The sequence below is a fragment of the Lepisosteus oculatus genome, chromosome 2 (assembly GCF_040954835.1).
Source record: "Lepisosteus oculatus isolate fLepOcu1 chromosome 2, fLepOcu1.hap2, whole genome shotgun sequence".
NCBI classification, from domain to species: Eukaryota; Metazoa; Chordata; class Actinopteri; order Semionotiformes; family Lepisosteidae; genus Lepisosteus; species Lepisosteus oculatus.
In genome coordinates, this window is record NC_090697.1 from 72,248,952 (window position 1) to 72,276,562 (window position 27,611).

General features: G+C 41.0%; 1 protein-coding gene and 1 non-coding gene across 2 annotated transcripts; one reads left to right on the forward strand and one right to left on the reverse strand.

Annotated features, from left to right (window-relative positions):
• Positions 1-1,904: 1,904 nt before the first annotated feature.
• lgi3 (leucine-rich repeat LGI family, member 3) lies at positions 1,905-16,774 on the reverse strand. Its single transcript, XM_015342009.2, has 10 exons — positions 16,675-16,774; positions 16,112-16,466; positions 14,576-14,647; positions 10,018-10,089; positions 8,919-8,990; positions 8,324-8,395; positions 7,620-7,789; positions 6,977-7,141; positions 5,273-5,363; positions 1,905-4,443 (listed from the first exon to the last, which is right to left on the reverse strand). Exons 2-10 carry the CDS (start codon positions 16,303-16,305, stop codon positions 3,714-3,716), a joined length of 1,638 nt encoding a protein of 545 aa, XP_015197495.1. The 5' UTR covers positions 16,306-16,466; positions 16,675-16,774; the 3' UTR covers positions 1,905-3,713.
• A 6,735-nt stretch (positions 16,775-23,509) lies between these two features.
• Positions 23,510-23,581, forward strand: trnae-cuc (transfer RNA glutamic acid (anticodon CUC)). The gene has a single exon. It is a non-coding gene; the product is annotated as a tRNA-Glu (tRNA).
• The last annotated feature ends 4,030 nt before the right edge of the window (positions 23,582-27,611 follow it).

A 27,611-nucleotide genomic window follows, 5' to 3' on the forward strand; every position in this document is an offset into this window, starting at 1 on the left:
TTGCGGCCCACCGAGGTTACAGTTCGTTGCAACAGTGGCTGCTGCGCAAACGCACTCGGTTGCAAACGGTTCAGACGAGCTACAAAGCGAAAAGACCTGAGATATCTATTTAACTCGAGTTATTCATTGAAAAAATGTGACTTCGCGCCTACTTAGAATGCTGGATTTCGGAGATAAGACAACCGAGTACCGTCAGGCAAAGGATTCCTGGATCAGACCCCTTACTGTGGGCTTGTGTGTATTGATATAACTAAGAAACTCCCTTGTACTCCCTTGACATTTAAATGACATTTTGTTAAGAGCAATAAAGATGGTTAAAATATTTGATAAAGTTACGGATTCTAAGTTTATTAAACATTAATCTTAGCAAGTGGTCATTAAGAGCTGTAATGCTTATGAAGACATAAGGTTTGGAGTGTCAAATCTATAGTCCTGTTGTGTAAGAAAGGGAACAGGAGACAAACACGTCTCAATGTCACTGCCCAGTGCCCCTTTCCCATACTGAACCCAGTCAGAGGCTGATGCCTCAGCACTGAGCCCTGTGGATCGTGTCTCCTCAGTCGACATTCTCGCCAGAAGTGAGAAGGTGCCCACTGATGTTCCCCTGCCCGTCTACAGTAAAGGACCTCTCCGGTGTAAAATTCAACACCAACAGCCAGCAGCTTAGTTAGGGCCTACGTTTATTAATCACTTACCATGGGAATATACAGGTACATTTCCATACCACATATTACATAACAGGAAGCAAGAGCTGTGGCAACAGGCTGCTTTGGCACAAACATTTATAACACACATGTACCATTTCATTCCTTCTTCACCTCTGTGGAACAGTACATTCAGTAGGGAACATTCACCGTACAGCCCTTTGAAAGAATTACGAACTCCGCATCGCAGCTTGGTGGATTTGTAAGCAGTTTTAAAAGGGCCAGTAACTTTTTACTTTTCACAGTTAACACTTGGCAATCAGTATTTTCTCACACACGGAACAAGGGTAAAGGTCAGCCTTACACGTTGGCACTGAATAATTGCAAACTGCGACAAATGTGTAATTCTGGTCAAAATACCTTCTCTACCCCCATTTGAAACCCTTTATGGTTCAGAACACATCTTCATACAATCACCACCTGTCATCTACTGCAAGGTTACATACAATAAGTCACATTTCTAATGTACACAGAAAAATTATATACTGTAGAGGCTTAGAAATCATAAACATGGCAAAATGATACTAAAGTCAATCTCAGGACTTGTACATTTAGAGCACATTTTCATGTTTAGAGTTTTTCTTTAGTGCGATTAGCTTATATTTACAGTATTTCATATTTTGCAAGGTTTGCAAACAACTAACAGTTAATATTCCTGACAGTAATGTAAAACTAATACATATTGCTATTCAACACATACAAAGAAAGGTAACGTGATTAAGAAAATTCATTGTTATTCATTAGGGCTCAGCAGAAGCCTCTTAGTTTAGTATTATTATGATAAGTTATTGCACTTAGTTGGTTACACACATATAATAATTGGCAGTGAGTGAGAGAATGATTGAGGCAGAGTTGTCCTTAACTGTGAGACTGTAGGTTGCTGGTGAACAGTTTAAGAGCCTGGGGGAAAAACAATGTAAGTTACATGTGAACTGGAGAGCACTGCTGTTAAACCACATTTCACAAATTGAAAAAGTGAAAACTGTCACTTGTGGTTTTAGTTAGGTTAGCTGGGAAGTAATCTCAGATACAGAATATCATGGAACAAGTAATAGGTTTATTCCGTGCTGAAAAGAGAAGAAAGAAAACACAACATTTCGGCTGTGGAGCCTTCTTCGGGTGTAAGAAAGATAGGGCAGTCCTATCTTTCTTACACCCAAAGAAGGCTCCACAGTCGAAACGTTGTGTTTTCTTTCTTCTCTATTCAGCATAGAATAAACCTATTACTTGTTCCTTTGCAGCCGATGCATTCTGAGGCAGTTGCCCACCTGATCTACTACAGAATGTCATGATCACATCACTTAAGATGCAATATTTTAATTTCTGTTTTGTTCATAGAGGTGCTTTAACCAATTAGATGTTTAAATCTCATGAGTGCTAAAGTATTCTTCGTTGATGTAATAAATTGCTTTCCCATTCAAATACACTTTCCATCACATATACATTTTTTTCTCAAATAAGGATGTGTCACAGGGATGATAACCAATCACATTTCGCAATGTATATAGAGTGTATACCGAGCATAACTAATCAAAATAATTGATTTTTTCACTCTTTGTCTATGCAAATGATAAGGTGTTCCTGATACTCCTGCTTATAACAGTCAATAAATTACAATTATAAATGAATGCAGACCTTGGCAATTTTGTTTTTGCACAAATCTAAAAAGTGTTTTAAAGTTATTCTTCACAGTGACATATTTTTTCTTATCATTAGCTTCTTTAGTGTTCTGGCATTCTTTTCCAAAAATGAAACTAAAATATCTTTAAAAAGGTTAGTGTTTTAAATTAGCCCCACCTCTTCCTTAACACCTACTGTAAATTGGTGGTTTAAAAACTAACAGATACATGTTCAAGTCAATTTATGAAAGAAATGCCATTTAACTTGAATCTAATGTCTTCATGCAAGACATTTTGAAGAATGGCCTTCCAATAAACACTACAATTACAATAAATATTGTATTACAAAGTAACCATCATTCTGTGCATTTTAGAAAGATGTCAGTAATTTAAACAAACACCAACAGCTTTTAATAAAATAGTTAAAGGCCTTAAATATACAGTATATTACCACAGAAACATCCTTTTCAAAGCAATGATATAACAGGGTTATATTTGAGATGCAGCTACATGTGACATAGGATTTTTCCTTCATGTGAATCTCCGGCATCTTGCTCTATACTCAATGAAAGGCATACAAACACATTCAAAGTAAGGTATCACAAAAAGCAAAGGAGATAATGCTTAGAAATAGCTATACACTACACCTTCTTTCTTTCCTGACAATTGTGTACCTTGTCATAAAGTTAATTTGGCACATTGTAAGGTTTCTGTATGGTGTAACAGTACCTTTCTACACAATTTCTCTCTTCGGTGGGTTTCTTCTGCAACAAAATATCATTTTAATGAGCTTTGCACGTTGTGCAATTCAGTAGATTGCATGCAGCATTAGTTTGGTTGTTTAGTACAAACAAATAGGTTGTGTTTAATTTGTAAAGGCAATTTTTAAATGGTAATTCCATCAATACTGTATGTAAGATGAAAAAAGTGTGGATCGGAAAGGGACTATGAGCTTATAACTGCCCGTTTCCTTAGTATTTCATTCTGATACGGGCAAAACTCTCAAAGCATTTCATCAAGAGAAATCCTGTGGTATCCAGTGGGCAAAGGCCTCTGTTAATGTTTTGTAAAATTAACTCTCAGTGCAATGAGTCAATAACATTTTACCTTCTGATACAGTGCATCATTTAATAGTGTGTAGCATTTTTCCTTCTGGCATTCACATCATGAGGAGTGAAGCTTTTGCTCTGGATCAAAAACACTTAAATAAATAAAGGCCGCCCTGTAACCTGTAAACATGCATTGGAGCAGAACGGAATAACTAATTAACGCATGGGGTTGATTTGGGGATTGTTTGGATGGCGAATAAGACCCCCCTGCACTCCAGACTTGACCCATATCGTTCAAGCCCCCAACCTGTAGAAGTGGGATTATTCCTCCCTGGCACCTTCTACTTAGCGCTCAGATCCACCAGCAGGTGCTCGTAGGCCAAGGTGTTGCCCTTGAAGCTGGCAGCCAGGAGGATGTTCTTGTTGTCAATGGAGACCAAGCTGAAGGATCGGGGGGCCCGCACATTGAGCTCCTGGAAGGGCTGGAAACGCTGGGTCAGAGCATCCCACAGGTAGACGTGGGAGAAGGAGAAGTCGCTGCCCAGGACCATGTACTGGCGGGGGCCCACCGCGAAAGGGTAGGCCACCATCGAACCCCGAGAAGGCAGGGACTGGATCTCCACGAAGCGCTGGCCCTCCCAGCGCAGGATCTTGGAGTCCCCGATGAAGCGGGTGAGGCAGAGGTAAAGGTCTTTGAGCACCCGGAAGTGCTTGACCATCTGCACGTCCACAGCATTGGGTATCTGGGAGTGGAAGGCGAACTGGCGCTGCCCCCGATTCCACTTGTACACCGCGGGCGGCTGGGAGCTGCTGGACAGGATGAGGTGGGGTTTGCCGTCTATCTCCAGGTACTCGACGTGGGTGTCCCGGTGCCAGGGGTGGAGGGACTGGTGGGAATAAAACCCATTACTGTTCCAGCGGTACAGACTGGTGGAACCCGCCTTAGAGCTGTCGGCCACAGCGAAAAACCAGTCTCCCTCCAGGAGGAAAGCTTCTACAGAGTTGGGTTTGCGGACGCGCGTGGTGTCAATATCCTGGATCTTCACAAACCTCAGAGGACCTTTCTCCCACCTGCCAGGTAATGGAATGGGAGGAGGATCAGGGAGTTCTGTTCTCAAAGAAGTGGGGGTACAGCTCTATAAAACTGTCTGGAACAAGTTCACCATCAATCTCAATCCCTAGGAGAGCAACCAATTCCAAATACGCTCTGGTTTGCATTTAAAGCACGATCTGATTCTTTTAACCAACCTTTTTCATTAAACCAGACAAAGCTGTGCCACTTTGCTCTTGAGGACCTAGTATACTACCTTGACCAGGGCTCAATCTAAGGACCAATGGCTGGGAACACCTTTCCCTTTCATAAGAAAAGTAGCCCATTTTACAAACGGACGTTTTCCCTTTTTAAATCTTCTACAAAAAATAAATAAATAAAAATACTATTGCCATTTACAAAAAGCATTTGTCCTTTGAAGAAGTGCTGAATTTAAAATTTTGCGTCCCCTCCCCCACCCAGCAGTAATTTCACATTCCACCCCCAATCCCCAATCAACAGAGACATTACTTGCTGGACCCCAGATCAACCCTCACTGCTCCTGAAACTGTGTCTTTAATCAAGTTCTTCTGATTAATCATCGGATTAAAAATGTCTTGCAAAACATCTTATTTATAGCCAAGGGAATTTCATTAGCTCAGAAGATTCTCTGAGGGCCAGAACATAAGAGAGATTGTTTTGCAAACTGCTGGGAAGCACTAAGTGCAAAGAAGAAGATTCTGGATTGCAGTACTGCTGTAGCACAAATTCAAGGCTTTTAATTAATAGACTCTTTGTCTAAAACCAGCAAGTCACTTCGGGAGGTTCACAGAACTCTTTACAAGATCAAGGCAATATTTTCACACTCACTTGAAGATGTGTGAGCCACCAAACAGCTGTGCCACCACCATGTACAGAGTGTTTTCAATCACCACAGGCTTGCAGTACACTGCCGAGCGAGCTGGGAGAGAGACACACACAGACACAGAGGTCAGGGAGAACTCTCCGGAGCAATCAGAAAAAAGGAATCACATAAAAACAAGTCAGTGTAGGGCTGTGAAAGCTGAGCACCTCTACTGTAATTGTAAATTCCTACGCTGGATCCATTCTTTCACGTGACTCTAAAGGATTTAGAACCAAATCATTTGGAGTTTAGCCCAATTCCTTAAAAATAAGGTATAATTTTAAGCACACTGTACTGTAGATATTTAAATAATATGCATGTATATACTGTCCTAGTGAGTTTTTATATTTTGAAATACTGGTAACAACAACTGCAGATATTTCTATGAACTGCCTATGGAATTCATGTCTCTGTTATGTGCATCTTTAGGATCAGAGATTTGTTTTCCTCTCAGAGGTTAATGCTCATGCTTCAGTAGGCTAAAAGGCTGCCTAAGCAGTGTAATCAATGCTACAGAAGGGCTCTTAAATCCACAGGGCTCGTCCATCTGTCTGCCACACAGCCTACCAAGACCCAGTCTGAAAACACAGCCTACCCTTCGAGTACCACTCACAGTCCATTATCCTGAAAGCAGCTACACCAGTTCAGGAAGAGAGTGCTCGCTGGTGCTTTTACCTGCACGAGTGGATGAGGGGAGGAAGGTGTTGGGGAGGCTTTTGCTTTCATTATGAGTAAAATTTGAAAACTTTAAGGAAAGTAAGCAGAATGGAAGCAGCTTATAACAATATTTACTATTTTATGAAACACCTTTCATAACCTGTACAATAAGATCAGAGGGAGAAGATATAAATTATAAGCAAAAGAAGCAATACAAATTACATCATTATATAATAAACTATGTTCATCAAATAATCTATAGAAATAGGTCAAGGTTAATTTGAAGCTGGAAAGTAATGCATGAAAAAGATCAGTGGCTGAAATGTAGTGTTTTGCATCTCTGCCTTTAGAAACACACTTTATTTTTTCCTTTGTAACCAATGCACGCTCTCCCAGCTCCCCACTCAGACTTAATCAATAGAAATGCCAGTTTCAAGGCAAATGAAAAGAAACAGAATTCCTGAATTCACCGGCCAGAGAGTTATACAGTCTAGGGGCAAAGCAGGAGAAGGTGCTATCATCTGCTTGTTTGTAGTCTTCATGAGGGGACAGTTAAGAGGGCGATATCAGAGGACTAGTGTGTGGCTAGAGATAAGGAGTAAGGGATACAGCATGGTTGTTGTACCTCAGAAATTCAGGGGGTACGATTTCATTGTGATTTCATTATTTAAATGAGAAGTTATCACCAGAGAGGCTGGCCATGCAGTTCTGCTGACATAACTGAAGAGTCAAGATGGAGTCATTAAAGGCTAATGATCAGAACTGGGTTGCTGAAAAGACAGAGAGCAGCAGAAAGGATGTGGTTAGAGCCATGAGGAATCAGGAGAAATGGAGGCATTGTATTTTTTCTGTTATTTGTTACAGCAGATGTCGTGATAGGTGGTGACAGGTGTTTGTTAAAGCAGACAAGACTGTGACACCTAAGGGGAAGATCATTTTAACTAAAAGATCTGGCTTTTCTTTATGCTTGTGCTTGTTGACTAAGTCTCCCCACTCTGAAAGTAAACCCTTACAGGTGATATTGTAGAATTTCCTGAAGACCATCTCCACATGGTCCCACTCGTACAAGGTGCAGTTCCCAGTGTCAGGCTGTGCAAAAACCACATAGAGGTCTCCAGCATACTCAAAGGACTCCACCGATACGGACTGGAATGGAAAGGTCTCATACACGGCAAAGTCTGGAGGATGATAAGAAACTATTGTTGGAAGACTGCATTTCAAAAGACGTATAAATCAACTGCTCACTATTGAACTACTTTCATTCTATTATAATTCATTTGGCTGATACTTTTATTAGAAGTACCTTACATTTGCACCCATTTATATACATGGGGATTCCACTCGAACAATTAAAGCACTTTACTCAAGGGTACCACAGAAGGGTCTCAGTTGGGATTGGAACCCACAACCTTCCATGTTAGGAGACCAGAACCTTAACCACCAATATGCAGTCTTGCATGTGTCAAAGGAGCTTTGAAGAGTAAATGAGAAGTTCCTGCAAAAATAAGTAAATGACATATCCTTCTGAGCCAGTTAGAGCTCAAAAACGAGTAAGCCCTTTAAATTGTCAACACTAGAATTCCAGATGCCTGTTCTTAAAGATTGGATTTTTTTAATCCGTTCACCAGCAGCTCCCACCACTTGTTGCCCACAGACCTGCGGTGATGCAGTTGAAGTCCCGGGGGGTGAGGTCAGAGATCCTGCGGCCCTGGAACTCTATAGGGCTGGCGCAGTAGATCGCTGGCACCGTGGTGTTTGTCTTCTCCAGCCAGTCCACCAGCCACTTGATCTTGCAGTCACACCGGAACGAGTTCCCTCTCAGGTCACTGACCAGGAGACAGAAACCGCATTGAACCATGTTCCACAAGCCGCAGATTCCCCTACAAATTGTGGAGCTGAAGTCACAAATCAATCTGCTGTATGTAACATTAGTTTAACTCCACTCCTGACTGAGCAAATCTTCTAAACATTTTTGACCTTCATGGTTCCAGGAAAACAGCTCCTGCTGTTTTATTTAATACTTATTAAAATCATGTTATCCGTAGATGATTGTGTTTCCACAATTCAATCCCTTCAGCTCAAAAAACAATTATGATCTGCAGCAGAAACCATTCAAACCCATGCTAGGTAATTCACTGATTTTGCTATTCCTGTGAGAAATCATAGCGACGAAGAAAATAATAGAAAAGTGATTACTACAGGCTTCTTGTGATGAAGAGTTTGCCTTTCATCCTAAACAGTATGGAAATATTGATTGTGACTGTGAATATTTAATCATAACTTTCTTCTGAGCTCTTCCTAGAGTCTTAAATCCAGAAAGAGCCCTTCAGTGACACAAAGGGGAAGGAGCCTGAACTTACAGGTCAGTCAGTATGTCAAGATGGCGGAAGAGGTCTCGAGGAAGGACCTGCAGGTTGTTGTTAGCCAGAGAACTGTGAAGTGAGCAGACCAGACCAGTTAGGTTTCTAAGGCATGCCTATACGATTCCCATTTATTAATCAAAGGATCTGTGAAGAGAACAGACCAAGGTGAGAATTCTCAGGCATGGTTACACGATGACCGCTCAATAATCCTCAAAAATGCATTTTTGACATTCAAGAACTCTGCCGTGAGACCAACTGTCAGTGAGATGTTTGTGCAAAAACAACAGCAGAGAATTGCATGACACAGCAAGCAATAGGAAAGAAATTGGAAGCATTCAAATGAACAATTCATGTTCCTGATTTAAACAAATGACCGCATTAAACAGTGATCAAATTGATCTCGGAAGTCTTGTTTCCATGGCAATGGAATATGGTTCATCTGCCTCAGCAGACAACTAGAGAATGGGAAGAATTCCAGTCTGATATAAATGCATTAAGATTTCTAAGTCAGCAAGCTCTTATGGCTTGGCCTAAAATGTTGCTAAAAATTGCTTCTGTACAACAGGAGTGTGGGTAGTGTGCAGAGACCTACAGATGAGTCAGTGCCTTCAGCCCCCGGAACGTGTTCTTGGACAGGGCCTGGATGTCATTGTTTTCAATGAACCTGTGAATGACATGAACCAAGACGAATTTCAGCCAGAGGGGAACACAAGAGTAATAGACACAAAAAGAGGGTGTTGGACTCTTCTAGTCAATTTAAATTGGAATTAACACGACAACACCAACAACAAAAACTCTGCTCCCTCAAAATAAAGAGTGACAGAATTAGCTAAAAAGTAAATGAAAAATTTGAATAAAAAAATTTACAGTTGAAATGTTAATTGTATTTGACAATGTAAAGCTAGACCGCAGTGGAAGGTGTAGGACTATACATTTGCTCTGCATTAATTAAAATTCACAGCAGAGACAGCCTAGCCGCTGTTGAGGACTGGAGCTGAGCTCAGGACAGCATTACCCAATCACTTAATGCAAGTAAAAGCATTGCTTCTGTGTACTCATCTTCTTCACTGGCTTATAAAAAGGAGGTCACTGGTGATTTCATATTTCTACACATCCATTAATTAGCAAAAAGGCCTGGTCAGCTTTGCTGGGCAGTAGAATGAAATATGCTTCTTGGCTCACCTTTGAGAACTTATTCCATTAAAAGTTTTATAATGGTGTAATGAAGAAAAAAAAAAGACCATAGCACAGAAAGAGTATTTTTAATTCAGGACATGACTTTGTTGCTTGTCTTGTGGTTGAGTCACTGGCTCAACATCACTGGGCTGAATCCTGTCTGTGCTGAACACACCACCTTGACTACTTATCTGTAATCCAACTAAAGAGCACTCTGCTAAACTGATATAGTTGCTTGTTGGCAGAATTACCTATTTTGAATTTCACAATTTATGGCCACCTCAAAAAAAAATGTTATTCTTGAACCGAAGTAAAACTGTTGTCATGCTGCCTTTCAGAAACAAGATCAGTTTAACCAACATTTAAAATTCATTTAGCAATTCCATTCTTTCTGTTCAGGGAAACTTAAACGTCCTGTCTTGAGTGACAGGAACATGTGGCAGTATTGCACCTTCAACTGCATGAGCCATGACAGGGATTGGATTAGTCTGGGCGGTTCTGGCGGTGACACTCACAGGTACTGGAGATGAGAAAGACCAGCAAAGGCATCATCAGCAATGATGGAAAAAGTGTTGGAGTTGAGTAGCCTGCAGGGAGGAACAGACACACAAACAATTCAGGAGAATACCATGTGTGTGTTATATACCCTTCTTGTGTCTGAGAACATTTTCCAGCTTTTTCTGCCATAAAATGGGTTACTTTTTTCATCTATTCTGTTGTAAAAAAAACATTGTGTCTGACAGGTGAACTAGGAAATAACAAAACTAATAAGACGGCAGCTGTCTCTCTCATTTTCAGTACTGTTGGCTTCAATAATGGTGTGTTTTGCTATCACCAAGAGGAACTACATTAAAATACTATGGAACTCCCATATTTATCTGCATGAGACATTAAATGGTTCAGCTGCTATCTGAAGGGCCCTTACTTATCTCCCTGTAGAGATGTTTTGCAGGTTTAGATTTGCAGAGGCCAGGTTGAATTGAGAGGATCTGCAAAGTGGGGTATAAAAATAGGTAATAATTTAGAAATGTTCACTGAGGACTGCGTTATTCAGGAGAGCCAGGCTGACCTGGCAGAATGCTGTTAGCACCCTTGGCATCTTAATGACATTGGTCACCCATCTGGGCTGTTACTGCAGTGCTGGTACAGTATGGCGTGCTCATTACATAACTCACATGGGTTTGTTGAAGGCAGTGATCATGTGCAGAATTTAGTGAGCAACTCATGCCAATAAGAATAATAGAGAATGGTCGAAGTGCAAGGTAGATGTATATGTTTTTAATTACCAATTTTCCTCCACCACACTCATGAGAGATTAATGAGATTAATGAGTGAGCCGAATCACACTAGCACCAGCAGCCCAAATATGACCAAAAGACATAGGTGCTCATTCTATTCTGCCTGTGCACTGCGCAATACACGGCACATAAATAGTTAAAGCTATTTTTGTGGTCTCATAAGATGTACCATTTAGATTCTTCAGATCGTTTTTCACACAGGCCACTCAGAATGAGTTTAAAACTCATTCAATGTCAAAAACTATTTTTCATGGATACACATCTGCTATATTGTGTGCTTCTTTTTCAGACAGGAATCAAGACCTCTCTGTTATAATTAGATTTTTCTTCATGCTCCCTGTGGGTCAGGCAGCCTTTTCTTTAGACTTTTCTTTTCAAAGCCTCCAGGGATGTCTGACAATATGAGGCACTTTCATGAGCTGATAAATCCATTTCAGAATAAGAGCATCAGACCATGGTAAGACAAGAAAGCAGAAAACACAGGACAAAGACAAACCCTTTGAGAAACAATATTGGATGGTTTTCTGGGCGATCAAAGCTGTAGCCTGTGTATAATGTGTAGATACCTTTGAATGTTGTGATTCTGAATATTTTTTGCCTTTAATTAATTTCTTTTTATTTTTCAGCTATAGCACATCTGAAGGTCATGTCCAATGTGAAGCTGTGAGGTACGTCCTGTAACCTGACCTTCTAAGGACGCTGAGTAATATGCAATATGCAACAGAGGAGGCCTGTCAGTTCATTCATTTATTAGATATTCTTCTAGCATACAGAAGCTTGTAGAGACCACAAACTGTGCACTGCATAGATAATCAGATAAAGCAGACAGCATGAGAATAATAAGTTGTGGCCATGCAAAATATATTGGAAAACGCACACATCTGGGGTACTGAGTGCACAGCTGTCCCTCTTCACTCAGACGGAGTGTTGCTGCTAGACGGAAGTCACACCAAGGAATGGAAGATATCAAAGGCTGTCCATGAGAGGACGATCAGTGTTTATTGGAAGGAAACGCTACATTAGCCAGTGCATTTCCCAGAGCGAACGCAATGTTTTAGTTGAACTAAACCCTGAATCCCACTCCCGACTCATGGAAATGGTAAATCATAGAAGGGGGCTAAAAACTAAACATGTACTTGAGGAAGGAAAGATACCTAAAGACATAGGACACGTAGTAGCTTATATTTCTATTTGCGTGACATTTCATTTGTGATCAGAGGCATAACGTCTTACACAATATTCCCTCTGCGTGAATGCCTAGTATATATTTTTTTGCTTATGTTTTTGTTTTACCAGTTTAAAACTATTCCAGCAACAGTAGGGGCAAAAAGACGTCTCTGACCTAACTGACAGGAAGGGCATGGTAAGAATAATGATTGAGCATCATACCCCACCTTGTGGCACACTGTTAACACAGTCACACAAGATCGGCCCCTGCTAGCCATTTCACCCTCATTCTGCTCTAAGATGTCCTTTTGTCCCAAAACAGCCACTCACAATACAATACAAGTACAGAACCAGTTAAAGAAAAGTCACATGGAGGTATTGTGTCATGAAAACACACACAGCACGAAAACAAGCCCTTAAATCAGCATGAACTAAGACATCCTCTTTAAATGCCATGCTTTGTGCTGAGACAGACAGTAATTCAGCTGGAAATCAGAGACAAAAGATGTGGTTGGCTCTCATTAAAAGCATGCGCAGGAATGTAATATTTTATCTTCACACAGACGTGACAATTCTGCTCCTAAGCACAGCACAGCAGGTTCATTAAAGGGAGTATCTGTGCATTGAATCGAAAAAACACAAATGCTTTAATGGCTGGCTTGCCATGGTTGCCCCTTGATCAGATACTCACTAGTCTAATCCATCGATCAGTCCTTGTTTCATACTGCATAGCTTCAGAAAATAACATCCCAAAACCACACACCAAGCCATGTTAATGTCAGCTAGTCTGTGTCCCTCCATCATTATTAAAGCACTAAAGCAATAAAGCACCTATCCCTTTTTCTCTTCTGCAACATTTACATGACACCCTCAATGTAAAATAAATACACTTCGAAAAGAAACAATAGTACGAACCACGCAACCATACATATGCACATACACACATCTCACCCTGCCCACACTATCATTAAGTTAATCTGATAGCTTCACACGGGAAACAGTCACTAAGCTGCATTTAACATACTGGTTGCAGAGGGAACAAATGAATTCTTGTATTCATTTTTCTTTGCCACATGCATTCTAAAACTCCCCCCTGAAGGTAGCAGTTGAACATGGGAGTGAAGAAGGTGGAAGGGGTCATCAACGATAAGATGAGCTTTCCTTTGAACTACAACTCTTTAAGCTGTTTCTGTGGGCAACCAATTATTTACCACAATTTTTTGTTAGCAATTTCCCTTTACTCTTAATACACAGGCTACCATACCACACTGTGATACCAAAAATAAGGATGCTTTCTACTAACATTCTTTAAACCTTGTCTAAAATATTTTGACTCACCCCAAACACTCTCAACTTCCTGATCAAAAATATGCACAGTGTGCTTCTAAACCAGTGGTTTTCCAGTCCAGGAGGAACACTGAGTCTGTGGTTTCTGTTCCAGCTGACCTCTACATCTCTAGTTCTAATCGATTACTTTAATTGTTCCGCTCGTTTTGTTGAAAATGTTTCTGGATTCAGTCCTGAGTTTCCAAAATACACCACTTCAGGAGTGCTGTTTCTATCAATGTCAACATCCAGAATTTCCAGCAGCGGCTGAGAAGAAAGGAAACACAACCTTTCAGATGTGGAGTCTTCTTCTTGACACCAGAAGAAGGCTCCACAGCCGAAACATTGTTTCTTTTCTTCTCTTTTCATCATGGAATAAACCTATTACTTGTTCCTTTGCATCATTATAACAAAGCAATCTTGTGTTAATATTGCACAAACCTGGGAGTTCTGAAACTCAGAAACTGGTACAAGGTTTATATCAATTAATAAATTAAATTGCTGGCATTTTGTTGGCAAAATAAATATTGGGATATATACAGTATGTAATTAAAAGAGCAAAATTTAAATCAAGAAATGTTATGTTAAAAATTGTAAAATGCACAAGTTAAGCCTAATTTGGAATATTAGGTCAAATTTTTTCACCATGTTATTCATTCCAGCACTAATGTCCTGGCAGACTGAAGGAACTGAACCTTTTTAATCTTAAAGAAAATGATGAGAGGCTTGATACAAGTATTCAAACACATCAAGGGCAATGAGAAAGACCCAATGGATTTCTTCAGATTGAACAGAATCAATGAGCCAGAGAACACAAGCAGAAGCTACTGTATATGAACATGTATTTATAACTGAGAACAGAAGGAACATCTTTACCCAACGAGTTGTGAGAGATCTGAGCAAGCTGCCCAAAACATGCTGTTGAAGCCAATTCCTTGGCTTCATTGAGGAGACTTTCGTAGCTAAATATCAAACGGGCTAGATAGTCCAGATGTCTTCCTGCCATTTGTAACCCTGCTATGTTTTTATAATATACAGAAACATACAATGAATTGCATGTTTGTAGACTGATTCCAGTTAACGCAATCAGATCTTCCATTACTGTCCTCACACAGACAGTGTTTTGAACGTGTCTAGTAAGAAACAGGGCGAGCGTGGGTGATGTTCTCTACTCCACCCTTCTGAATGTGGGACCAGTGAAGCCCGTGCCCTCCAGCAGGCCAGGCCAGGAAGCTGTGCAGGTGGAGGAGGGGGTGAGGAAGACTGCGGGGGGCGTACTCACAGGAACTGCAGCAGGTGGAGATGGGAGAATGCACCCTCAGGAATCTCCGTGAAGGCCGCGTTCACTATTGTCCTGCACAGGGAGAAGCACAGAGAATATCAGAACTTCGGGCACAAGGAACAATACGGTCTACTTTGTGGTGACTGTGAGCAATCTAAAACAGAACTTGAAAGACCAATATGCTAGTTTCCTATGATCGTTCCCCTCATATTAAGTTCCTGGGTTATTATTATTCACTAGGACAATTTCTCCAGTTTTTCAGCAGTAAAACTAGGCCAGCCAGCCCAGCCCTTAGCCTCCTCCCACCTCCACAGCTCCACTCGTGCCTTTATTATCAAGCTCTAACCACGGGAAGCAATTTCACCACAAGTCTCTAAACATTAAGCATGGAGGCCAAGTCCCTTAGCTCTGATCACTCGACCTCACTGTCGCCCGGGCCTCAACTCCATAAACTACTTGACCACAGAGTCCCAGGGCTCTTCTTTCATCTCCGTCATGGCATCACTGCCTTGCAGAATTCAATTCATAGTCTGGGGAGGCTGCAGTACAGAGCTAAGCAACCGAAGCCTGTTTTAACTTTCTTTTTTAACTTTCTTTTCCGTTTCAAAACAAATCTAGCTTTCACAAATGATATTGATCACTTGCCAATATTAGGAAATCTTTGTACTTGAACATACTCATATACATGTACTGCATGTGTTGTCAATGCAGATTCGTACAATCTCTCACACACCCACAAAACAAACAGGTTTCAAGTACGTCTGTGGTACCATAACAGGCCACTGAGGTCTTTTGATTCAGTCAGTGAAATATGGGGATTAAACCCCCACCACACTGCAACACGAAAATCAATGACTTCCTCCACCTCCACAGTCCAACTAATCTGAATCTCTGCTGTTCTCTACCACTGTTATTAATCAATATCTTTGGCAGCTCAGAACTCACCGATCAGTGTCACCTGAAAAAGAATGCTGCTTTCTTTGAGACGGAAATAGAATATCTCAGCATATCCATAAACGGATTGTTTTGCCCCTGCAGCACTGAACTAATTTATCCTGTAATCAGAGAGGTAAGGTTTTTCTGTATTATTATTTTCTTAAGACAGTGTGAGCAGAAATGCTTTATTCTGCACTGAATGTTTAAGTTCTGAAATGAACAGATCAAATACATAAATCCTTAAATTAATTCTGCTGTGAAGGAATCTTTCCAAACATAGTCTGTGGAGCTGGATTGCACTCTATCACCAAAAAAGAGCACACACATTTCACATTTCAGTTCCCAGACTGCACTGCCCTCTAGTCTGAAAATCATTATTCCAAAAAAAAAAGATTGAACCCATCCTCCTGCAACAGACAGAAATGGAACCTTTTACAAAACGAAAGCAAATTGGTTTAATTAAAAGTGCTTTTCTTAAAACGAGGGGAAAATATAGTAAGAAAAACAAACAAGTGCAAAGTTTATCCACAGCATTAAGAGGAGTGTGCAGGGCTTGAGCCAGTCTGCTGACAGAGGGAGGTTGCGCGTCGGGGTACTTACAAGGAGATGATGCCCGGAGGGAAGCTCTTGGGAATAGCCTTTGTGTCCACGCAGAAGGCGCTGTCTTTGGTGCAAGAGCAGGTTGCGGGACAGCGGGGGACTTTGGGGGCTCTTCTGGCTCCGCTGCAGCCCGTCAGGTAGAGCAGGCAAAGTAAGGTGGCCCAGAGGGGCAGCCGCGACTCAGCTCTTGACATTCTGGCCGCCGAGGGACTGGGGGAGGAGGGGGGGGTGGAGTGCGGAGGCGCTCGCAGAGAGAGCCCGAAGAGCTTGATCCTGCTGTTTCGCGCTTCCTGCGAGGAGAAAGAGATCCCAGTTCTTCCCTGGAAAGGACTACTTGCGTGTTGCTGCTGTGCTCCTGAGCAAGGGATGAGAGTAAGACGGAGACAGATAAAGAGACAGTGAGAGAGAGAGAGGGAGGGCAGTCCCAGGTGGCCTGTACAGTGTTTAGTATGCAGCCTCGCGAGCTCCCAGTAACAGTGCAGCTGTCAGAGCACAGTGCGACTGCACTCTGCGCTCAACAAGGAGATTTTATGCAACGCTACTGACACTGAATTATTAATCACCTCTTGGAGAAGCTTTGCAGAGACAGCTCAGCTGAACCGCGATGCTGCTAGAGGGAGGAGGTAGTGGGGTTGCAGTGTGTGTGCGTTGGTGGAAGTTTCTCTGAAATCTCCCAGACCTATTTTCTCAGGGTCCCCAGGTAATCACAGCTCTGTTGGGAAGAGAAATCTGCAGAGGGGAAGCCTGGGGGAAACACGGGTGATATTGGCAGAGCTCCAGCTGGGCTGTGCTCTCTGCATTCACAATGCAATGCACAGGGATGCCTGATCCTGCCGCATCCCAGACACTGAAGCTGCTGGACATTATGACCTGAAATTAGGTTTGAAGAAAATATCTAAACAGGGATACTCGCAAGGCGTCTCTAGTGAGCTCTGCCTGCCAGCAGCACAGATTTGTTCTGATGCAAAACTGTGCTCCTTCTATTTATTTCTTCACAAATTCAGCTAAAAACTCCAAGCTCTAATTTGTTGAAAAATCCTTTATTTTCTTCCATGTTTCGTGTTCTCTTGACAGGTTTGGCACCTTTAAAGTTTTACAAGTCCTTTAAAAAAATGGAAGTGGAAGCAAATTCAGCTTTGGAACAAACAAGCATTGAAAGCCATCCTGAAGACAGACAAATCTTTCTTTGTATCCTCACATTAATAAATGACTATCTTCTTATCGTTCATACTGTAAATTTGGGTAAATAGAAACTCTCCACCATGCTCAGCTAAGCTTAAATACAGGTAACAATCACCTCCTTCCCAGCACCCCCACTTCTACCCATTCTGCACTCTTGCTGCATCGTCTTGATTCACTCCTCCTAGTTGGAGTTTCCAATGGTCTTGTCCTTGTATGGTATGTTCGGCCTTGTCCACATAGGTTAAAGCCAATTCAGTATCTCAATTGCTCCTAGTAAACCGCTCAATAATAACATTAGGCAAAATGCTCACAATTGAAAGATATGTGAACATTTGTCCTGTTCTTTCGGTTCTCTTTACGTGAAGGAAAAGAAGAAATATTGCAAACGACAGGAAGAAATTAAGCTCACCTAGACCCATTTGGTAGTTAGTAATTAAATGATCACATGATATCATCCAGGCATTGACACATTTTCCTTTGAAATCCAGGATTTAGGCTTGTAAATTATTTCTGGTTAGGTTCCTTGAATAGGTGTTGAATGCTCTTTGCATGAACTACAGTATACTAGTATCTATATCATAATGTATAGCACAAGGGTGTAGATGAAGTCGTGGATACTTTAATGAGTTTGAAGTTTAAACTAGGTTGGATATAGTCTCTCAGATTTAGGGTATTTTAAAAAAACACATAAGGAACACTGGAAATGCACAGAACAAGGCACACAGGCCTGTGTGTGACCTAAGAGAAACCCCCTGCATGCATTGACATTGCTAACAAATCAGCCTTATCCTCTGAAAAGGTTTGTAAGGTACTGTTTAGTTTTTAGAAACCTTAGTCATTTATGTAGTGACCTAAAGATTGTAAAAGGAACTACAACAGAGATTTTCAATCATTATCTGATCCCAGCACAATGACTGAGCCAAGACAAGCACTACATGAGACAGTGAGCCCACACATGTTATATTATGCAAGTAATAACCTACAATTATTTTTAAATTTTACATAAAGCAATAAACAGGCAACTGGCCAGCTCATTGAGGCTGTTATCTCAATGAACTGCAGAGGACATTGTGTTACCAGTTCAAGCACCTAAGATATAGAACCCCCTCTAACCTGCTATAAAGGGCATTATAAATGAAGAAACTGATTGATCTTCCTGTTCCAGCCCTTCTGGGCTTTTTCCTTAAAGTAATCACCTTATGGCTTGTGGACAAGAAAGTGAGCAGAGCTCCCTCTTCTAATGCAATAATATCCTGAAACACACTTATACAAAACCTCTGACCGTATATTAATCTAGAATTAGTGCGAAGTTGTTGAGTTCTCACAAAATAACCCATTTCTTTTGTGGGTGAATCAATGTTTTGTGTATGTAAAACAACAACAGATCTTCTGTTATTTTAAATAAATATCTTCGTTTCCAGTCCCATGGCAGATGGTAAAAGGGAAACTTATGCCCATTTGTAGTCTTGCCCAGTTCAGGCTACCTGTGTGGCTGGCTGAGTGGGCACCGCGGTGCCAGGCACAGACAGCTGCCCTGTACAAGCACACTGTTGATTCTCCACGGGCACTCACTGCACGACACACTGACAGCTCAACTAAAAAAAAAGGCTACAGTTTCATTGTCTCTGTATTCTCACCCTTTTCATGGATCATCTTACTCACTTTGGTGTGTGTGCTGACACTTTAAGCACTACAAGATGGTACATTTAGTAAACAATAAGCAAACACAGAACAGGTAGAATCATTTACCGCAATTTTGTAAGAAAGTCATTAAAGATGTTTCATTTTTGCGCCTCGCTGTTGTAAGCAGATCTGTTCAGAATATGCAAGCGAGGATCCACACCCACTGTGAACACAAGACTGTTTCTTCTGGAAGGATTTCAAGGCCTGGACTTTCAATCTGTAATGCACAAGTGCACCACCAGGAGGAGACCTATGATAACTTTTCATCCTTGTCGATGTCTGACACACTTTCCCTCAAGCTAAGGCCACAGAAGAAAGTTTACAAATGAGAAGAGACATTTCTGCTCATCTACCTTCTTAAGTTCCTTGTAGCTAATTAATCTAAGGATCTCACCCACCAATTTCCTGAAAGAAGTCAGGGAATCAGCCTTAACAACAAGGCTAGGTAGCTTGTTCCAGACTCCCATAACAATTTGTGTAAAAAAAGTCCCTACTGTTCTGTCCTACGCTGCTTAACACTTCTGTGTAGTTTCTACTTGTATTCTCTGTTTCAGGATTCTTTTACCAGAAGACGTTATTTGGATTGACATTGTCAATGTCTATGTGGATTTTCAATCAGGTCTTGTGTTCAGGGTTAAAAAGATTGCTTTCTTTAAAAGCCTGTCAGTGTAAGACATTCCTGTAGGTCTGGGAATGTACCGGCTTGCTCTTCTTTGAACTGATTCCAGAGCAGCATTTTCTTTCATCACCTGATGACCAACATTGTACACAATATTCTAAATGAGGTCTTATTAGTACATCATACAACTTTAACATGACATACCTTGATTTAAATTCTATACTTTTCTATACTTTAGTACTAAACCCGACTATTTTAACATTCTCGTTTGCTATTATTCTTGCTTGCAGACATTGCCAAGAGGAGGAGAATTGTGTCAACATACATGACTCTGGTACATAGGTGTCTTCTGTCAGACCACTGTTTTCCATTTTCTATTAGAGAGCACTTGTCTACAGGTGTTTGCCCAGTCTTGAATTCGATCCAAATCTTTTATATGACTAATACAACATCCCCTAATACATCACATTTCTTTTATCCAGAGTCATCCTTGTGGTTTGGCGAAACCAAGAAGTTCAAAATTAAATATGAAGAAATGTGAAAAGATCTTAAGATCCCTGAACTGTGGGCACATCAGAGGAGTTGACGCATCAGCAGCCCTGTGGATGAGTTGAACCATCTTCTACCGTCTGAAAAGCAGAGCACTGGAGCTCCAGTCGTAAAACGAGTAATAGTACAGGCCAGCTCGAGCTAGCGTGAAGGTAGCATGAGCCAAGCTGGCCTGCCCCGAAACCACTTCACCCCTGCGTGCCCACTTGGCTCCTGCAGTCATCACATGAGGCGTTTGGGGTAGAATTAAATGTTCTGAGTCACGAGTTTTCCCAAATGATGTTTCTTCCAAAACAAACCTGGGGATAAACAGGAACACTGTGCTCAGTCGTGCAGAGACGGATGCAGGTCACCACATGGGCACAGCTGGCTGTTTCTTTTTCCAGACCAGAACTGGATTTCTTTTCCCCATGTGGGTGTTCGAAACTTGGCCCCCTCCCACCGGGCAGCGACCAGGCTCAATGTCAGCTTTCATGGTGGTGGTGTAAATGGTCCCGGTTGTACCTACTAAGGGTGTGGGAGGTCAAGTACATCAGTCTTCCAGTAAAAACGCACGCCCGCTACAGTCAAGGGTTTCTTTGTTTGGTGAGAAAAGGAAAGACTAGAAGTCTTTAGCAAACAAAGTTTTGATCAGGGGCTTAGGAACGGTTATAGACACTTATGGGGGATCTAAGATGAAGATAAGAAAAACAGAGAAGGGCTGCCATGCCAAAAGCAACATTAAGCTCTGGCAAACAATACTGAGATGGCAGAGAATGGCTGCAAATCTGCGTTCTCCAGCTTCGCCACCATAATGTCTGGCCATTTGAATAATTTCATGTATTGTTTTTCTGAACCACTAAATCAGTGTCGGTAATTATTATATAAATTGAGGATGAGCATTTTGTTAAATTCAGGTGATTTGTAATGCCCCAGCCCTCCAGAGACCATTTAGCTCTGGGACAGATGTGCCCTTACGTAGCTTGTCCTCGAAAGTCTAGACAGTACAGGCCTGGCTCTGGGCTTGAGTTCAAGATTGGGGGAGAATTTGATGAAAAGACCAAAGACCTCCATAAAAATCTTGACTTGGGTCAAACTGTATACTCAGATACAGCCCATTAAATAGGGCTGTTCAGAGAAGTGTAAGACTGTTTGATCAGCAAAAGTCATAACCGTAACTAAGCTGTTCAATTATTGGAGTGAAGCCCTAAGGGAGTAAAAGTGAAAACAGTGGGTTTTAGAGCGATTGACAAAGATTTTCTGAGTCATAAGCATTGCTCACACACAGACTAATTTGGCTCTTCTGTACACAGCCTCAAGCGCAGTTTCTATATTGTCACCTCTCTGTTCCCTGGCTTGCTTCGCACCTCCAGCTCAGCCTGCTGAAGGACAGGGCTGCTTGTTTACAGTGGCTTTCAGGGAAATGAATGAACCGGCTCGCTGGGATGCCTGCACTGGCCTTGGGGAACCACAGAGATTCCATTACTATTGAGCACACAAACTGCGTGTGATCGATAACTCCCCATATGAACGTGTATATTGAAAAAAATGGCTCAGATCTTTTCATTTGCATTACAGTGATTATAGTAATTAGACTCTGAGTAGGAACAGCATGTCAATCCAGAGATGGGCTTCTTAAACCCCCTCTTGAGAATACAGCGCTGTCTCTTTACAAACAGCCTGAGGCTTTGTATGCTATCATATACCAAGTACTCTTGAGAGGAGAGATTAAGAGACTTTGCATTGTAAAATGATACTGTACTGAGTGCATTTCTGTATTTTATCAAATGGTCTTTCTATGTCCATAAAGTGATAAATCAAAAGATTTTTATAATAAATGCTCAAAATTGTTTCAAATTGAAAACTGAACTGGTTCTTAACTTTACAGATTTTCCTTTCCAAACAAAAACAACAACTTTTCAGACAGATTCTGTATAAAAATAAAATCTATAATATCCAGTATGCTGCATAAAGGGAATTCTTCTGATACTGTAGGTCTACCATGACACAGCTTCAAAGGGACACATTTACATGATCTTTTTGGCGATGGTCTTGCTTTTACCAATCAACAGCAAGAGCTTTGCTCTGAATGCTCTGAAAGTTTCCATTGTAAATTCATCAAATTAAATTCAATGCTAAACAAGTGAAAAAAACAGACAATGGAGAAAAACAATCACAATTAATTCTTCTAATCAGCTTACTTTGTAAAAAACAAACACCTTATTACACAGGGCTACTCAACATATGAAGAACATGGGCATCAACACCAGCATGCAGCTCGACTGGAATAATGATCTTATTATCAACAGAATTCCAAAGAACCTGAAATTGATCTAAAAAATATAAAATCTGCCAGTCTATGATCCCTGAGCACCACAGCATATACTTTGAAAGACATGGTTCTTTAAAAAAATAGTCTATGTTAAAAAGAACATACACACAGATATGGCTTTATATCAATATTTTCTCTCTCCCTTGAGCACAATAGCTTCTCATAAAACACTCATAAATCTATCTTCTGCTCCTCTGTCAGTCAGTGTAGATGCCTATATTCGTTTAGCATGTATAGTCATTTTATGGGCATGCAGTTTTTTTTTTATTTTGAACAAAGACACCTTTAAGTTAAGGCTTTCTCTGCCGCTAAAACCCCAGATGTTTTTTTTTCTAAAAAAAAGCAAAAAGGTTCCCCTCCAGCAAAACAGCACAACAAAAAAAGGACTCCAAAAGGAAGTGAATGTACTTTCTTGAAATATGAAAGCGGAGGATCTTTTTTTCATTTCCTCGCGCCCCGCAGGGGTGAAAGCCAGGCCTGGCTGGGCTGTGAGCGCTGTGTGATGAAAGGGCTTACAGCCTGGATTAGGTGGCCCTGCCTGGCAAGGGACTAGAGACGTGTCTGTGTCTGATCCACCTGCAGCAGAAAGGGGATCCGAGAGGGAAAAGGGAGGTGGGTTGCCCACAGGGGCTGGCTGCATTGTGGAATCACAGCCCTCAGACATTACAGGAAACTGCTGCTTCACTATCACTTTACACCCAGAACAAAAACTCTTCCCTCTTCACTTCCACACACTTAATTTTGACCTTCCCTTTAAAGGTATACATTACTCCTCCACCTTTAATTAGCTCCTTTTCTGACATACTGAGCATATTTCGTTACCTTTGAACCACCTTGTGAAGATACACAGTAATGTAATGCGTGGAGGCTGTCCACAGGTATAGGAGCGCACTCAGCTTTCTCTTACTGGGGAAAAGAATATGAAAGGCAAGGGGCATCCACAGTGCCCCCAGGAGAAATGGGACAGTCAGGTTCAAATCCATCTGCTGTCTCTTAAAACTGTTGGTTGGTTGATAGGATTTTCCATTGTAGAGCAGTTACCTGTCATCGCTCTTCCCTGGTGGTCTAGTGGTTAGGATTCAGTACTCTCACTGCTGTGGCTCGGGTTCGATTCCTGGTCAGGGAATACAATTTAGGGCAGTGCGGTGGCTCTGTGGCTAAGGATCTGTGCCTGTGGCTGAAAGGTTGCTGGTTTGTATCCCGCGGCCGGCAGAGGAATCCTACTCCATTGGACCTCTGAATAAGGCCCTTCACCCCAACTGCTCCAGGGGTGCTGTATAAATGGCTGACCCTGCGCTCTGACCCCAAGCTTCTCTCCCTGTCTGTGTGTCTCATGGAGAGCAAGTTGGGGTATGTGAAAAGACAAACCTCGTAAAACAAGAAATTGTATATGGCGAGTAAAGTGATCTTGTAATGCAGCCCTGTCACCGGAATCCTACAGACACTTAAAATGGCCAGTCACCTAACCACAAAAAATACAATTATATTTGTTGCTTTTGCCCGTTTCCAAGTTTTGTGCTGATTACATCTGACATTACTCTTCCAAAATTGTGGAGGTATGTGTTACCTGATTTCTAAGTTTTGCAGTTGCATCTACCGTAAGATTCATATTATGAAAAGCATCACCACTCGGTCACAAACAGGTTGCCTCCAAGTGCTTTAGAAATGTCATCTCTTCTCAGCCATTCACAAGCAGACAAGGCAGGACACAGCAGACGTGATTTTTTAATGACAACAGTCTATATTTTAATATAGGGATCCCAACATCTTAAGATCCAGAAATGAAATTAAATTGGACTAATGGGGTGGAGTGAAAAATTCAATCAATAAATTAAGAGCTCCCTGTGACTTTTGGGGACCCATTATGTGCAGCTGGAACAGCTAAGAATCACTTAATTTTAATGGTACTTTGGAATAGTCTTCTGATAAGAGCCAACTCTAAATATCATTTAATGCAAACAATATTTCAACCAGTGGCCGCTCCAAGGTCAAGGATAGTGGTATTCTGCCATGGTCCTGGAGGGTGGGGGTGTCTGTAGAGTTTCTAGGCCTATTTAAGGCACCTGAAGGTCCACCAACGAGCTGATTTATATTCAGAGCTAAATTGTAACAAAAACCAACTGATACACCGGTACCCTGGGACCAGGACTGGACAGCCCTTTTCAAGGAGGGATCTGCAACAGAATCTGGCGTGTCATCACAGAACACAATACTGGGATTTAACATTTGACTAGCAGGGTGTGATTCATCTGAGATTCTCTTGCTGTCATGAAAGCAGCAACGAACTTTCATAAAAGTGCAACACCAATTAAAGGGCATGAAAATGCTTTTTTTGGGCATTATATTAGCATCTGTGTAATGTCATTAATGAGGCATTAACAGGGCTGAGGATTTCCAGACAAATAGGAGATAAAATCTAAGCTATGCATTCTTTAACTGCACAAACCGAGAGAAAAGTGAGATTTAAGATACATTCTCGATATCAGCATGTACAGTAGAGGGCAGCACAGCGGTTACCCCTGCTGACTCCCAGCACTGGGGTCTTGGGTTCAATTCCTGGGGTGTTATCTGGGTGATGTTTGTGTGGGTTTCCCCTTACAGTCCAAAAACATACTGGTAGGTTAATCGGTTTCTGGGAAAAATTGGCCCGGATGTGATGCTGGTTTGTCTTTCTGTGTGCCCTGTAATGGACTGGGATCCCATTTAGCTAAGGTGTGTATTCCACCTTGCACCCATTGCTTGCTGCAATTCCAATGTCCCCTGCAACTCTGTAGTGGACAAAGCGGTTTGAAAATAGACAGATGGATCACCAAGCATATTAGATTCCAATAATAAAATAAATCAAGATTAAATACATTTTGAATTGAATTTTAGCAAGGTTATACTCTGCTACTGAATAAAGGAAGAAATATATAAAAATGTCAGAAAAACTATGAGTGACTGATCTTTGGCAACAATATATCATTTTATAGGCTAAATCGTAAAGTCTCAAACAATGACAAAAAACAGAGCTACATAGGTCCATGGTTCAATGGTTTGGATTAGGACTGTAGGGATGAGTCAGTGTAGTTATGAGACAGAAGTTCTACATCTGAAAAAATGTAGAACAGATGTTTGTGTTTGTATTACCTTCTGGAAAAAAGAAATAAGCCTGCTTACCTGCCTTGAAACCCACAAATATTTTTTCAAAAAAGCATTTTGAGACTATTTCCAAATGCTATTGGTCTCTTGATCAAGTTTAAGGTAACTTTCCCCATGAAACAAGATAAATTCTCATTGTTATAGAAAAAATAAAATATACTTTTTCCTTTCATATCAGTTAATTTGCAAAAGACAGAATTATCGAGGAGTTCCATGCAGGCTAGAGAGTACAATCTCATGACAACTGTTCTTCATCTGCAGAGCTACCCCATTCCCAAATCCACTTCAATCCTAATAATCTAAGAAAATGCCAAAATTCAGTTCTGCAAGTATCTGTAATGAAACCCAGAAACCTTCATACATGTTAGACTTGTCTTCTTATCATGATATCTCCAACTGGTAGGCTGTATCTAACAATCTTGTACATGAAAGCACTTATGCCCTCACGTGATTTTTTATGCTGAATTGGAGAAAACTGAACTGAAGGAAAATGAAAGCATGTTGACAATGCCCTTCGAAATCACAATTTCTATTCAAAGTTTAAATTTATGTTTTGTTTTATTTGTTAATTTTTGGTGCACAATGAGGCCTACAAAAACTAAAGAGCAATCTGGAGAATTGGGATTTAACTGCTTCGGTATGCTCAACACAGGTTGCAAGGAGGTGAAAACACCATTCATTTGTTTCCTTTTACATTAATGCTGAAAACTGTTTAAAATATCACCATATTCATGATTAAAAGGTTAGTTTCAAACTTATTATGCTGACATACACAACAAAAAGGAAATAAAAATCTGTGATTTTATTTTCCCTGTTGACATCATGGAGTGTGATGCTGGACTGCTGAACATGTTCTATTAGGTTGAGACCTGCGTCAATTATTTACACTGTTTGTAAAACAGAGAGATGGAACTAGCTGTCTTAATTTGTCTGTGGCTAATTTCTTGTCAGATAGTTAATTAGGCTTGTCAAATGTGTACAAATTTCGTTCCTGTAATCTGTCATGCAGCTGCTGTAATCTGACCAACATTAAGGCCCCAGCTGACTCAATCCATTAGGTATACTAATGTACTCAGTGGTGGGTATCTAATGGTATATGCTTATCTTGTTTATTGATTGCAACCTTAATGCACAACAGCAGGCTAGATGTTAGTGCACTAAAACCTTTCTTCTGAACTCTTGAAAGATAGCTCTGTAGAATTTCCCCCACATACACAAATATCACAGACACTCCTCACTCTGCTAATGAGCCTTGTGTCTTAACAAACAGACAGGGCCTAGCCCAGACTCTGATGCCTAGGGGTTTCCTGATGGTTCCATCTGATTGATGATTATTCTCACGGGGGAATGAAACACCTGCAGAAGGCAGAGAGAAGTCATCGTGTTGGTCACCATCAGCGCAGCAGATCTGCTGTGATTTATAGCTGAGAGTTCATTCCGAGGGCTGTCCTGGTACTGGAGCTCTGGAGTGGTTTTGAAAAAGAAGAAAAATCTTTGATATTTTAATTGGGAGTTTGGTACATAAAAGTGTAGTATTGGAAGTCCAATCCACACAAACCAATCATTCTCTCATTCAATCAGTCAAAAATGATCAATTCTACAAACGTCACAAAACAAGATACCTTTTTTTTCTAATCATGGCACCTTTTAAAAGCCCAATTAAAAGCAGGGAAGCATTATAAGAGTCACTCACACACAGTATCCACTGAGGAGCTCATGTGAGGAATCTGCAGGCAATGTGTCATGACAAGGTGTGAGATACAACCAAATAATACTGTCATTCCAGACAAGCCCAACACAGTTTCAGACTTGTTTCTTAGGTCTGGAATGGCCAATTTTGAAGCAGTTTGGCTTCCCATGACAACCCTTGTAACAGCATAACAGTAACGTAGACAAGTCATACACAAAACCCATATTAAAGCTCTTAGATCTTATCTTATCAGCTTGATTAGCAAATAAAATACGATGTTATACATTAATACACTAGTACAAAACACCAGGAAACATGGTACGTA

Coding starts and splice junctions, on each gene's coding strand:
- lgi3 (XM_015342009.2), bottom strand. CDS start 16,305: ATGTCAAGAGCTGAGTCGCGGCTGCCCCTCTGGGCCACCTTACTTTGC. Junction 8,991..10,017: donor CTTTCTCATCTCCAGTACCT/GTGAGTGTCACC, acceptor TGTCATTCACAG/GTTCATTGAAAACAATGACA. Junction 5,364..6,976: donor GAAATTCTACAATATCACCT/GTAAGGGTTTAC, acceptor TCTCTCTCCCAG/CTCGCTCGGCAGTGTACTGC.